This window comes from Physella acuta, unplaced genomic scaffold, assembly GCF_028476545.2.
Source record: "Physella acuta isolate Inbredline_101_S28 unplaced genomic scaffold, ASM2847654v3 ptg001313l, whole genome shotgun sequence".
Lineage (NCBI taxonomy): Eukaryota > Metazoa > Mollusca > Gastropoda > Physidae > Physella > Physella acuta.
The window spans coordinates 4,691-17,676 of NW_026732828.1; the positions used below are offsets into that span (position 1 = coordinate 4,691).

At 32.5% G+C, this 12,986-nt stretch overlaps 2 protein-coding genes across 2 annotated transcripts; one reads left to right on the forward strand and one right to left on the reverse strand.

Moving 5' to 3' along the window:
* The first annotated feature begins 380 nt into the window (after window positions 1-380).
* LOC131958307 (pleiotropic regulator 1) lies at window positions 381-7,098 on the forward strand. The gene is made up of 15 exons (XM_059323266.1): window positions 381-492; window positions 1,356-1,462; window positions 1,897-1,991; window positions 2,251-2,280; window positions 2,455-2,473; window positions 2,909-2,948; window positions 3,199-3,300; window positions 3,624-3,716; window positions 3,898-4,047; window positions 4,187-4,288; window positions 4,692-4,784; window positions 5,149-5,267; window positions 5,994-6,133; window positions 6,631-6,824; window positions 6,956-7,098. Exons 1-15 carry the CDS (start codon window positions 481-483, stop codon window positions 7,013-7,015), a joined length of 1,356 nt encoding a protein of 451 aa, XP_059179249.1. The 5' UTR covers window positions 381-480; the 3' UTR covers window positions 7,016-7,098.
* Window positions 7,099-7,211: 113 nt separating this feature from the next.
* LOC131958308 (NADH dehydrogenase [ubiquinone] 1 alpha subcomplex subunit 2-like) lies at window positions 7,212-12,671 on the reverse strand. Its single transcript, XM_059323267.1, has 3 exons — window positions 12,541-12,671; window positions 7,651-7,757; window positions 7,212-7,375 (listed from the first exon to the last, which is right to left on the reverse strand). Exons 1-3 carry the CDS (start codon window positions 12,627-12,629, stop codon window positions 7,284-7,286), a joined length of 288 nt encoding a protein of 95 aa, XP_059179250.1. The 5' UTR covers window positions 12,630-12,671; the 3' UTR covers window positions 7,212-7,283.
* Window positions 12,672-12,986: the final 315 nt, after the last annotated feature.

The window sequence follows — 12,986 nt, forward strand, 5'->3', positions numbered from 1 at the left end:
AGTAATATATTTATTATACATGTTAAAACATCACTATTTGTTTAAACATATCCATTACATTGACTTGAGTTTGTAGAAATTGACTTTGACTCTTAAGAGCACGGCAAAAGTTACGGAGAATACGTCTACTTCTTAAATAACCCTGTTGATATATAGCATTAGGTATGGAGATAGGGCTACATAGGACTGTCTTGAACATTTTCTGGTGGCTTAAATTAAATCTAATTTAGCAGACCAGCATTTGCGATATTATTGCCGAAGGTAAGTCTTACAACTGCAGCTCGAATTGACTAGAAGAAAGTAGACTAGATCTAGATCTAGACCTAAAGAGCGAAATCGCAGAACCACTAGACGCATTATTACATACAATTTTAAGTTTAGTTCTGAAGAGTTCAAGCTTTCTCTACACTCTACATGTTCTGATTGTTTGTTTTACTTGACAGTACCGAAAGTTGAAAAGTTAATATATTAACTTGAACAATGCCTTCCGAAGTACGTTCGTATACTTATAATTAGTATTATTTTTTACAGACATTATTATATAGATCTAACAAATGTACTAAATAATTAGATTTTAGGTGTTACTAGATCTAGATCTAGATCTAAAGACGCCGTACAATGTTAAGATTAAGACAAAATATAAAATGACCAATTATCGATAACTAAAACAAACAGCTAGATGTAGATTAGATTACATCCCATGTCGGATGTTGCCCCTGTGTATTTTTTTTAAAGTCTAGAAATCTAATTCTGCTGTTCTGGCAGAGTATAAGTTGAATCTTATTAGAATTATGTCAAAATTCATAACCTAGCTTGTAGCTAGACTAGCTGCTAGCAGCTAGATCTAGTTGCTAGTACTAGTACAACAACAATGAAATACACTAAACACTTTCTTTCTGAAAGGAAAGTGAACCTGACACAAAAATATCCCCTCCCACCAAATTGCTCAAGGCATTGTAATTTTGTAACCTACATTGGCTACAAACTTAGTGCATAATTAGCATCCATAAAATTGTCAAATTGATAATATACAAACCTAATAGTAAAATGAACTTTAAATTTTAATATGCTAAGCTTCTTATATTTTACATTCAAAACCGCATAATAAAATACAAAAATTAAAAAAAAAACACTGCTTTATAATTTTAAGATATTTGTTCCCAGTTGTACATTACATAAAAAGATTACAGAATTGAAATAGGCATCTAGGCTATTCACTGTCCGGAAAATGGGATAGGCCATAATTTATTTTTATTTAGGCTGCGTTTATTGAATTCTCTAGCCTACAGATTTTTCCATCTTATTAATTATTATTTGACCTATTATTTAATGTTGTTACTTAATTGTAATTTCAGGATGTGCAAAAGCACTCTGTCCATACACTGGTTTTTAGGTCACTTAAAAGGACACACGATATGTTTCTATCTGACCAAGGCAATGCCCCAATGAAGTTTGAAGAAAGGTATTTGTATATTTTGTAACTTTTAAATTTATACTAAATTAGGCTAAAATTCAGTTATGTCAAGTTAGTAGTAGGCCGTATAGATAGAACTTTTTGAGAAGTCATGGATTATAGCTTGTGTTTTAGCTCAGTAATCTGCTACTGTCAGCCAGCCAACTTTTAAACTATAGTGGGTACCTTAGTTAAATTTAGGAAGCTGGGCTATATAAAAACATAAATGGATGAAATCTAATTCATAACTGTATTGCACCATCTGGCTAATATTTCAACAATGAAGTTAATTTTACGATCATTAACTAGGTTGTATTTTAAATAAATTTCTCAGTGTTTTTGTCAAGCAAATTGTTGTCACTTACTTATTTTAACAATAAAACATTGCTATCCTGCGTTGTGTCGAGAGTGTTTTAATGTAACAAATGTTTTCTCTTAAAAAGTGAACAAGTAAAACGTCAAATAAAAGTTCTGGATGAATATGGACCTGTAAAAGATGCAGCCAAGAGAGAAGCAAGAGCCAAACAGCTACAGCAGGGTAATATGTGTTGAGCTTTGTTGAAATTATCAACATTCAGGTCTAAGTATTAAATTCAATTAAAGAACAATTTAATTTTTATAAACATGATCAGAAGACATATATAAATAAAAACAAAAACTTGCTGATAAACTTGTATAAAACACCATCTACCTATAATTTTTGTCTTTGAACTATAAATGGGGTAACTAAAAAAATTATTTGTTGGAAGCGATTCTTAATTTGAATTCTAAAATGTTTCAATTTTTTATTACTACAGGAAATGATCTTTCAAATGGTTTACTTGGAGGTATTACTAAATTTTTTTGTTTCATAATACACTAAAATTTATACACTATGAAATAAGTTAACTACCTACTTTTGTGTTTATATTTATTTATCTATTGATACACATTGTTACATGTCTAACAAATTTTAAATGGAAATGTTTAATTTTCTAAACCTTTACTTTGTCTTCATTCAGGTGATGGTGATCACATGAGGTATGTTGCTATCAATTGTGCTTTAAAAGGTCGCTAATGATACCCATAAACGGGATCGTATACATTGAGCTCTTTATTTATGTAATGTGGTTGAGTTTTTTGCTGGCTTAACAACATTACACAAATTAAGACATCGTTGTTTAAAATTTAGTCTAAAACTGAAAGGATAGTTATTAAAAACTTATTGCCCATACTTCCTTCAACAATAACCTCTACACATTCACGTTTGAAGTTGGTCTCTTTGACTTTTTACAACATAAAGATACATTTTAAACACAATTAAACTAAATTCCTACTACACAAATATTTTTACATTCTTATCTGAAGGTAATATTTTTACTTTAAATTGTGTCTTAATCAAAATGATAGATATTAAATCCCTTCAACACATGCTATGTTACTCTTTTTACTTGATGATGTATTACATTTTTATAGGCACTCACATGAGCTGGATAGAGCTGATCAAAACAGTCGTGTAAGTAGATGGAGTGTTCATTAATGTAGACTTTATTCCAATAAACAACGAAATCCCTTGTATATAACCAATGGAAATAGTGAAAGATCCAAAACACAAAACAAAGTTTAAATTAGAATTGTTTTTCGCATATTTAAGCTACTAAACTACAATTATTTTTCAAAGACGTTTTTTATTTTGAAGAAATGTATATTAGTTTTAATTGTGTGAAAATTATGTCATGTCCACCTATACTAAATATTTCTTACAGGCTTTGGTGTCGGTTACAATTGGTCAACAACAGATGCTGGTACCTAAGAAAGCACCAACAATGCCTAAACCCAACTGGCATCCACCTTGGAAACTTTACAGGGTATGTTACTCTTTTAACTTAACAATTTTTTACATCTTGACAATATTTTAAAACAACTAAAACATGCTTACATACCTTAAGTCACTTGTTGGGCCATCAAAAACATAATTACGTAGCCATAAAGATATAAATAAAACAATAGCTCATGATTGTTTATTTATCATGCTGTCTATTCTCTAATACTCCCATGAAATAAATAATGTAATAGATTAATATTCATAGAATCACTTGTATTTCACTGCTGTAATCAAAAGCTTTTTTATTTACTTCCTGAAAATTGTTTTTTCTAATATTAGATTTATTTATTTTTTTAAATTTCATAGGTAATCAGTGGTCACATAGGCTGGGTTCGTTGTCTTGCAGTAGAGCCAGGGAACGAGTGGTTTTGCTCTGGTGCCGGTGACAGGGTCATTAAGGTAGAAAATGTTTTTGATTTTTTTTTTAAAGAAATTTTAAAATTGTAATTTTATGTTTTTCTTAACTTTCCTGTTATTCAGTACTGATTTAGGAACAAAAACATTGCCATTATTGTTGTTTATAGATTTATTTTAAAAAAAATACAAATTTTAAGTTTTACAAAATCTGTTGTGCTTCCAGATATGGGATCTTGCCACAGGTACATTAAAGCTGACTTTAACCGGCCATGTAAGTACAGTCCGAGGCGTTGCTGTAAGTGCCAGACAACCCTATCTTTTCTCCTGTGGTGAGGACAAAATGGTCAAGTGCTGGGATCTTGAACAGAACAAGGTCTGACTTGGAATTTATTCAACATTAAAACTGCATTTCTTTTATTTTTCACATTACATTCATATAGTTCAGTTAAAATTTTATCAGGTAATTTGTTTTTTAAAATATTGACTGGTGTGTCTTAAAATGTTTCTTGTAGACTATTCGCCATTATCATGGACATTTAAGTGCATGCTATGCTCTTGATCTTCACCCAACAATTGATGTTTTAACAACTTGTGGCAGGGATGGCACTGTTAGAGTGAGTACATATGTTCACCAGTAGTAGAGTGTCATTAACCTATATTAGTTGTAATTTTAGACGTTGATTTAACCTTTTGTTTAAACCAAACAATATTTTAATAATATTAGATTCTATATAAAAATTTAAAAACCTGTCCTTTAAGATATTGAATTTAATTAAAGCTGTAGGTACTATAATGTAGCTAGAGAAATGGACTTCAGCTGAATAGTTTAATAATTTCTTCCTTCCTGTCACAGCTCTTATCTGAAAAACTATTCTCCCTTACACAAAATATTTTACTTTTTTTGCACTCTGTACAATTTTTGTCAACATTTCTTGATAAATTATATCTGATAATTTTACATTTACTTCTCCATTTTTTATATAATATTTAATTTTTTGCGTGTTTTACTATCATCAGATCTGGGACATTCGTACTAAAGCCTGTGTCCATACCATGACTGGACACACCAACACAGTAGCTGAGGTCAAATGTCAAGCAGCCGAACCACAGGTTTATTATTTTATGTTTATTGTCTTCTACTTATTTATGCATTCGTATTAACTGTAGTATACACCTGTGATTATAAGCTGTCTATGTTTTTGTTTTCAAATAACCCTGGGAACTGGGAGAGGTATTTTATGATAATTTATTAGTAGACAAAAACTACAAAATATTCAGAAATGGATTTGTTTGTGTTTTTCTAAGTAAGTTAATATACAGATTTTAATATATAAATTATATATAAAATACTGCAATTGGCATTTTTTATTTATACTATGCAATCTACAAAAAATAACTGACTGAAATGAAATTGGACAATTAAAATCTGTTTATGACTTCAATAATTTTCTCTTGAATTATCTCCCTTGAAAAGATTATATCAGGTAGCCATGATTGCACAGTGAGACTATGGGACCTAGCAATGGGGAGAACTAGAGTCACCTTGACCAATCATAAAAAAAGTGTTAGGGCATTAGCACTGCACCCAACCCAGTAAGTATTTTGGTGCTTGTATTCCTAGTGTAGAGGTTGTGTTCAGCTAATGTTTATAGCTTACAAGTTACAAGCCAGTGCTAATGAAAAAGATTGTATTCTGATTTTATTTTGTGAATGTTATGTATTAAAACCTTAACATAAGTAAGGCATTATTAGTGTATTAGTATTAGGTAGTTGTTTTGTCAATCAGGAAACATTACAATTAAAAAATGTGTGTTGTTTATCAACAGTTTATCTTTTACCAGAGACTATATATTTATTTTGTAAGAAACAACTTCATTCAGGGAAGCGTGGTCGAGTCGGTAAAGCTCATGGTTGCTAAACCGAAAAGTCTCGAGTTCGAACCCTCGGGCAGATGAGGCTCGTTAGCGGGGGACAGCCACTCTTCTAGGAGAGACAACTCCAAAATTAAACAACTGCTGCCTTGTAGTTTGTTCTTGGTTGGACAAAGGCTATGGAAGCAAATCCAAAAAGAAAAGCAGGCTGAAATCGGAGTCAATGGCCTCAATGGCGCAAAACCAGTTGACACGTAACGCTTAATTGTGTTGGAGGCGTGGTCGAGTCGATATTCGAACAGTCTCGAGTTCAAACCCACTAGCAGATAAATCTCGATCCCCTTCAACACTAATAATTAAGAACGAAGAAGAAGATTCCTCTTATGAGTTACCATATAAACAAATTTAATTTGATCACACAAGACTAAAGAGCTGATGTGTGTTTCAGATATTCCTTTGCGTCAGGTTCTCCTGATAACATCAAACAGTGGAAGTTCCCAGATGGCAACTTTTTACAGAACATGTCTGGCCACAATGCCATTGTCAACAGCCTGGTTTGCAATTCAGATGGTGTTCTAGTGTCTGCAGGTCAGTCGTAGACACCTCTTCAATCTTTAAAAATTATGTTTTTCTATTAAATAATTAAAATTTTTTTTAATGAATACAAGTTCCACTTTAGTTAAAATGGTGTTTGCACACAGTTGAATCTTAAACCCTATTCTCTTTTTATTTATAGTTCATTGGTTCACCATAGTTCCACTTTAGTTTAAATGATGTTCGCACATAGTTGAATCTTAAACCATATTTTTATTTATAGTCCATTGGTTCACTATAAACCAATTCTTTATGAACTAGCAAATTTGAAGTGACATAACACAGACATGTTTCTCTATATTTATAAGATAAAAATCTGAAAAATCTAAAACCATATTTTTATTTATAGTCCATTGGTTCACTATAAACTAATTCTTTATGAACTAGCAAATTTGAAGTGACATATCACAGACATGTTTCTCTATACAAATAAGATAAAAATCTGAAAGTGGTATCAATCCTCAGCATGTACTTTATCGTTAACATTACAGCTGATAATGGCAGCATGTTCTTCTGGGACTGGAAGACAGGCTACAACTTTCAGCGTATCCAAGCTGCGGCCCAACCTGGATCTATTCATTCTGAGGCTGGGATATTTTCCCTCTGTTTTGACCACAGTGGTACTAGACTCATCACTGGAGAGGCTGACAAGACCATCAAAATTTACAAGGAAGATGACACTGCTGTAAGTTTACTACACAGAATGACGAGCTAGTTTCTTAAATGACAAAGTTTTATGCTGGTAGTATTGCTAGTCATTAGGAGTTGTAAAACTATTTTTAAATGCTTACTAATTAAACTTAAATTATTTTCCAGACTGAAGAAACACATCCCATCAACTGGCGACCAGACATTTATAAAAAGAAACGATACTAATCATCAAATTCTTTGCCAAGATTTGTTGGTTTTTTTTTTGTAAATAAAGAGTTATAAACTAAAATGGCTATTTGTTTTAGATGCTAAGTAACGCAGATCTTATTTAAAGAATCTTCCTGCCTAAATTTTCGTCACCTTTACTTCACAATGCAACTTGAAAAGAATAAACAGTTTTTATACAGTGAACACAATAGCATGTAATAACTTTAAATTTTAATTCTTTTCTCTAAATTACTAAACATGGATTGAATATGTACAAAATATCTAATTAATGAGTTCGGCTAATCAAACTTTCTACAGCTCTGGCAACCTGATCTTTCGTCATATTTGTCAGTGGAAGGCTTGACTCTTTTCCTAACGCTGAAAGTTTAAGATTTAAATACATTACTAGAAAGTAAATTATGTGTCAATTTTATTTTCTATTCTATAAAAATAAAATGATCACTATTCAGTGAAACTTGTAACTAATATGACAAAGCTAGGGGAAAATCTTAAGGACAGTGAACACAGGATAAGCACATTCTACAATATTTTTAAAAATATGCTAATTATTATAATTTATGTTATTTGGGAGGGATTTTTATTTGTTGTTTTAAATAGCTTGCTTAGGATGACCCTAAATGCAAAAATCTCACCATAACGTGCATAGATCTTGGGTTGAATGTTATCAGCCTCCCGAACTAAGAAAGGAAACTTTGGATTCTGCACCTTCAAATTAACATAGCTGCTTTCAATATACTCTCTGTGGAATAAAAATCATAACACTTAGCTATTTAAAGTTTCTGCAGAATAATACAACATTTTTGCATTATAAAATAAACAATTATTGTGCAAATCTTGGATGCTGACAGCAGAACATAAAAATAAAATCCAAGCCATGGATGATATAGGAAGTCAATAGAAATCTCACAGGGACAGTATTTTTAAAAAGAGATGTTGTAAATGACAACATCCTAATCCTATGTTAGTTTAGAGAGGCAATGAGTATGGTGGAGAACAGAGAAAAATGGTGGCTTGAAATATGAGCCATTCAACATACGAGCAATGTTACAGAGCTAATTAAACTTGTATTTCAAAGTACCACTGTATATTTATTTTTAAGAGATTGAAATAATGTTGTATACTTTAATTTGATACTATGTTCAATCATTAAAATAATTAGGTAACCTACAAAATGCTTTCTGCAAAATTTCCTTTCAATTTAAATATGTGAGAAATGGCACTGGTTCACTCATTCACTCACACCAGTTCGGCAGAAAGTTCGCAAGTTCAAATAATTTTACGATTAATTTTATTCCATGAAATTTTTTAAATAACATTTATTAAAATGATCATTGTTAATGTAATGAAAGAAAAAGAATCAATTTTTCTACCAATGTATGTTTGGGTGGAATATAAAATTTATTTCATATTAATAAAGTATTTTCTGCTTTACAAGCCTATCAGATGACAAAATGAGAATTATACCTTGAAATGGTTTTAACAGTACACTAATGACTTTGACTGTCTATGACTTAGTGACTAAAACTAATTCTTGATACTCTAATAGCTAAAATACAAACTCCACAGTAGCCTTGGCCTAATTGGTAATTACAATAATTAGAGACTGAATTAACAGGTTGCTTAGTATTTTTTAAATTAAAAAATCTGATTTAATTTTACGGCTAAGTAGTTGGTAGGACTAAGAATTAAAAAGCAAAATAAACACCCAATTTAACAGTTCAGTTGTGGGGAATCTCCCAGTATGGCATCAGTTATTAGATCTACTATTCCAGAATGTTTTAGCAGTACAAAGTGTAAATAAAAACAGTAGAACAATGACCTACATAGTACATTCACTAGATTGGCATACAGCATGTCTGATGTCATTTAACGACGGGATCCACCCTAACAAACCAAACTTAACTAGATCTAGCTGAACTTTAGGGCAAGGACTGTGTATTGATTAGACTATTTTACTATTTTTTAAAATTTTAGTCTAGTATTAGAATTATAGACTAGTATTATAAATTATAATATTACTGTATTGTAGTAGATCTAATACTTAATTACTACTGTAATACTAGATGTACACTACTAGGATCTAGGTCTATAAAAGATTGTAAGGACTATTCTATAATAATTCCAATTAATTAGGCTTCAAAAAAAAAATAAAAAAAAAAATAAACAGACGGTGTCAAGGCGAAATCGAAGAAAAGAGAGCTGCAGTAAAAATAAACCATTAAGCTGGTACATAAATTAAAACTACTAGAATAGTCTACTACAGACAGGTTTATGAGGTAATCTATCGTTTTAGCGTAATCAATTCGGTCGTCACTAGTAATGTAGGGATAAGGTAACTAATAAATATGGCTTAAATATGAATATATTTTTGCATATTCTACTAAAATACTAAAGATAATTGAATATTAAACCATATATTTAAGGGTTAAATCAATAAAAATGTCATGAAATTAAGTTTTAACAACGATGTTCCAGATACTAAATTTGCTATTAAAAACATCGGCCATCTTAAGAAAATATTATTTTGAGTCATTTCTCTTTTTTCCTATAATTAGTGATTTAATCATAAATGACGTCACGTTTTTTGACATCTCTTCACCTTACTTAACCCCCCCCCCCCCCCATTTTCGCCGTCATGAAATAGTCGTAATGTCGAAAATTACCTTTTTGCCCTGTCTGTTATTACTGTTAAAAAGTCAAGCCATAATTCTAACGAAAAAGAATTTTTTCAGCATTTTCGTATTAGGCGAAATACATAACGGATGATAACGTTTCACGTTTCTTACCCCTCCCCTTTCCCACATAAAACGTCGTCTCTAAACCAGTTACTCCACCCCTTAAGTGCGTGATGTCATTTATGGTAGATGTCAAGTCATAACCTCCAATACACATTTTGAACAACCTTTGTTGTCAAAATGTTGATACCAAATACCCTAAATGAGAAATATGGGGTTTTCCATAAACGATGTCACATATGCTATTCTAATGTGACGTCAATTTATGTAGGACTGCACTTTATGACGTCAATTATGGAAGTCTTCTATAAAGCTATGCTCAATGAAAATGAGGAACATAAAGCGTTCGTTTTCATGCATACCTTTGCTCATAGCGAATGATCATAACTATTGCAAGCCTGTTGTCCGAAGCGGTGTTAAACAACCTCAGCACACCATCCCCGCCAAAAAGGGCCTGCCACTAAATGCCTAGCGACGAAAATAGGCCGCACTACATTGACTCCGAATGAAATAACTTCTGACAATAAGGCTCAAACCAACTAGCTCCTGGCTATTCGGCAAGAATCCAAGACAATTATTGGCTTTCAGGTAAAATTGGACAAAACAGCAAGTTTTGCGACATGGGGCATAACAAAAGATCAACCCTTAATACGACAGCAGCTAATGTAAAAAGCCAGAGCTCAGTATAGGCTTGAGTTTAATATAGAAATAGTGTTAGCAGTGGACGGTGCATTAGCAATACGGCAGTCGGCTAAACGCCCGAGTCCGACGATGTCTGAACATCTAGTTTGTCTTTTATGAAGTGCGGAGCACCTTTAACAGCTGAGCTTGGGGAGGGGGTCCCTGTTGACACCACCACTAGCGCCGCTTATGTCCACATATCAATCACAAGTTTTGCGGGGAGCTTAATGGGCAGACGAAGTTTATAAGTGGGACCAGGAGCCTAAATGTATTTACGGAGGCCGCTGTGTCATGGGCATTTTAGAGCCAAACGTCTCAGGGCAGCAGGTTGCAGAAATTAAAATCACGTGAATTTGTGTAGTAGAGGGAGAACAGCATGCCACTGTTATAAATTCAACACATATAATTTACCGTACTAAAGTCATTTAGATCTATTCGTCAGACTAAACGTCGCTAAAGTCTCAACGCAATAGTGCCTGTTTTGACTTTTTTTAATTACGCGGTATCTCTTTCTTTAACATTAGCCTAATGACAAATGACGTCACGCGCGCCGCGAACTTGGTGACGTTGTGCTAAGTAGGGGATGAAACGGCGGGATTGAGAAAAATGGCGTATTTCTTTTTTTTAACAGACGAATGAGTGATAGATTCTAATTTTCCTACGAACTATAGGTTGATCTAGTTTTTTTTCTATAGGGAGATATCACTATATAGTGGGTGTTTTTTGTTTCTGTAATAATGGATGGTGGGGATGGGTAAACATCGACTATTGAACAAATAAAAAAACTGATGAAAGCAGAAGGCAAAGAAAAAAAACCCATGTGGTATTCAGATGTAACTAATTAAAATTTAAAACTATTTTTATAAACACAATAATCTTAATTCAGAAAAAGTGTAGGCCTAAGACTAATGTCTCCAGACAAAATAAACAACTAGGCTTAAATGGATCACCCATAAACAGTGCCTGCGCCAGGTTATTTAGCGCCCTAGGCAAAACTTAATAAAAGCGCCCCCCCCCCCTGCAATTTTTTCACGCCCCGTATTATCAGAGGCGTAGCGACCCTTCCCGGCGTCCGGGGACAAGCTTACGATTTGCACCCCCCCTCAAACTTTCAATTTGTTTCTCCAACCCATTTTGGCGCCCCCCCCCCCCCCCCCCCCGCCTAAGGACAGCTCCCTAGGCGACAGCCTATTTCGCCTTATAGGTAGCGCCGGTCCTGTCCATAAATGACGTCATACTTTTCCCGATGAATTCCCTTTCCCCCGATCGTCACTAAAAGCAAGATGATGATTTAATATCATATCGCAGTTCTACTATACCCGAACGCGTAATCTCAATTTCTAACGAAAACGAATATATTCTTCATCATTATTTAAAAAATATTTTTACCCCGTCCCATATTTTGAGTCCAACGTCATTTATGAAGAATATGGACGACCTAATAATTGACAAGTTCATCAGTACAAAAGGGTTTAATAAATGATGGACCTCCCGAAAGTTTTTGAGATCTTGGATGTACATAGACATACATACATAGCCTTCATTTCAATTGAAATTAAAGATAAGAAGATGGCCCTCTGTCTTACTTTTATTAAACAAGACAACTATGTATATTAAACAACAAAGTCAACACAATATACATACGAATAGACATTTGTATCAAGGGAAACTACTCTAAATTTTATTTGGAAAGATGGCCGCTGTTTTTATCTACTAATATTTATCTCAAACACCTAATTTAAAGTTAGTTTCATGATATTTTTATTATTTTAAATTGTTTTCATCACTGATTGTTATTTTAAATCAATTATCTGTGATATTTTGTAAAAATTGACTTAAATAAACTTATTTAATATTTAAACAAATATATATTTAAATAAAATATATTATATTTAATTATATTCACTAATCACTAGTAATCACTAATCAGACTAATCACTAGTAGTAGATCTAGTAGTTTAGTAGTAATCACCAGTTACTCAGTTACTTCTCCCGCACATTACTACTGCAGCTGAATTGATTACGCTAAAACGATAGATTACCGGTTTATGATAGGTCTAGATCTAGATCTAGATATCTAGATCTAGATAAAGCAAAATATTTTACCTTACTCCTTTACTAGAAGCAGATTTTAGACACAAATGAAACCTCAACTCTTTCAGGTGAGACCCTATTTTGGCTGCTGCGGACGCCATTTTGACATTGAGCTAACAAAATTTATTTGGAAATAGCAATGACTGAAAGTTATTATTTTTTAGATTTCGTTGAAATAAATCCAATATGTTTCAGTCCAATACACTCAAAACGAATTAAAATTTTAAAACTGAAATGCAATTTTTTTTATAACATATCAAAACAAATTACTTTAATAATTATTTTAATATAGAATTTCAATTAGTGGTTTTGATTTGTAGTTTCAAAGATTTTTTAATATTTCGACCCAAATAAAAATAAACTTCTTTTTGTTTACTTTTAGAGATCATCGTATAGATCTAGATCTAGATCTAGTAGATCAATGGAGGCGAGCGAGTTGACGAGATTCCGTCCCCAAT

Excerpts from the sequence above, each read along its gene's own strand:
- LOC131958307 (XM_059323266.1), top strand. Across the intron at positions 2,949-3,198 it reads GAGCTGATCAAAACAGTCGT|GCTTTGGTGTCGGTTACAAT; the intron begins GTAAGTAGATGG and ends TATTTCTTACAG. Across the intron at positions 5,268-5,993 it reads TTAGCACTGCACCCAACCCA|ATATTCCTTTGCGTCAGGTT; the intron begins GTAAGTATTTTG and ends TGTGTGTTTCAG.
- LOC131958308 (XM_059323267.1), bottom strand. The coding sequence starts at position 12,629 with ATGGCGTCCGCAGCAGCCAAAATAGGGTCTCACCTGAAAGAGTTGAGG. Across the intron at positions 7,758-12,540 it reads GCTTCTAGTAAAGGAGTAAG|AGAGTATATTGAAAGCAGCT; the intron begins GTAAAATATTTT and ends TTTATTCCACAG. Across the intron at positions 7,376-7,650 it reads CAAGATCTATGCACGTTATG|CGTTAGGAAAAGAGTCAAGC; the intron begins GTGAGATTTTTG and ends TTAAACTTTCAG.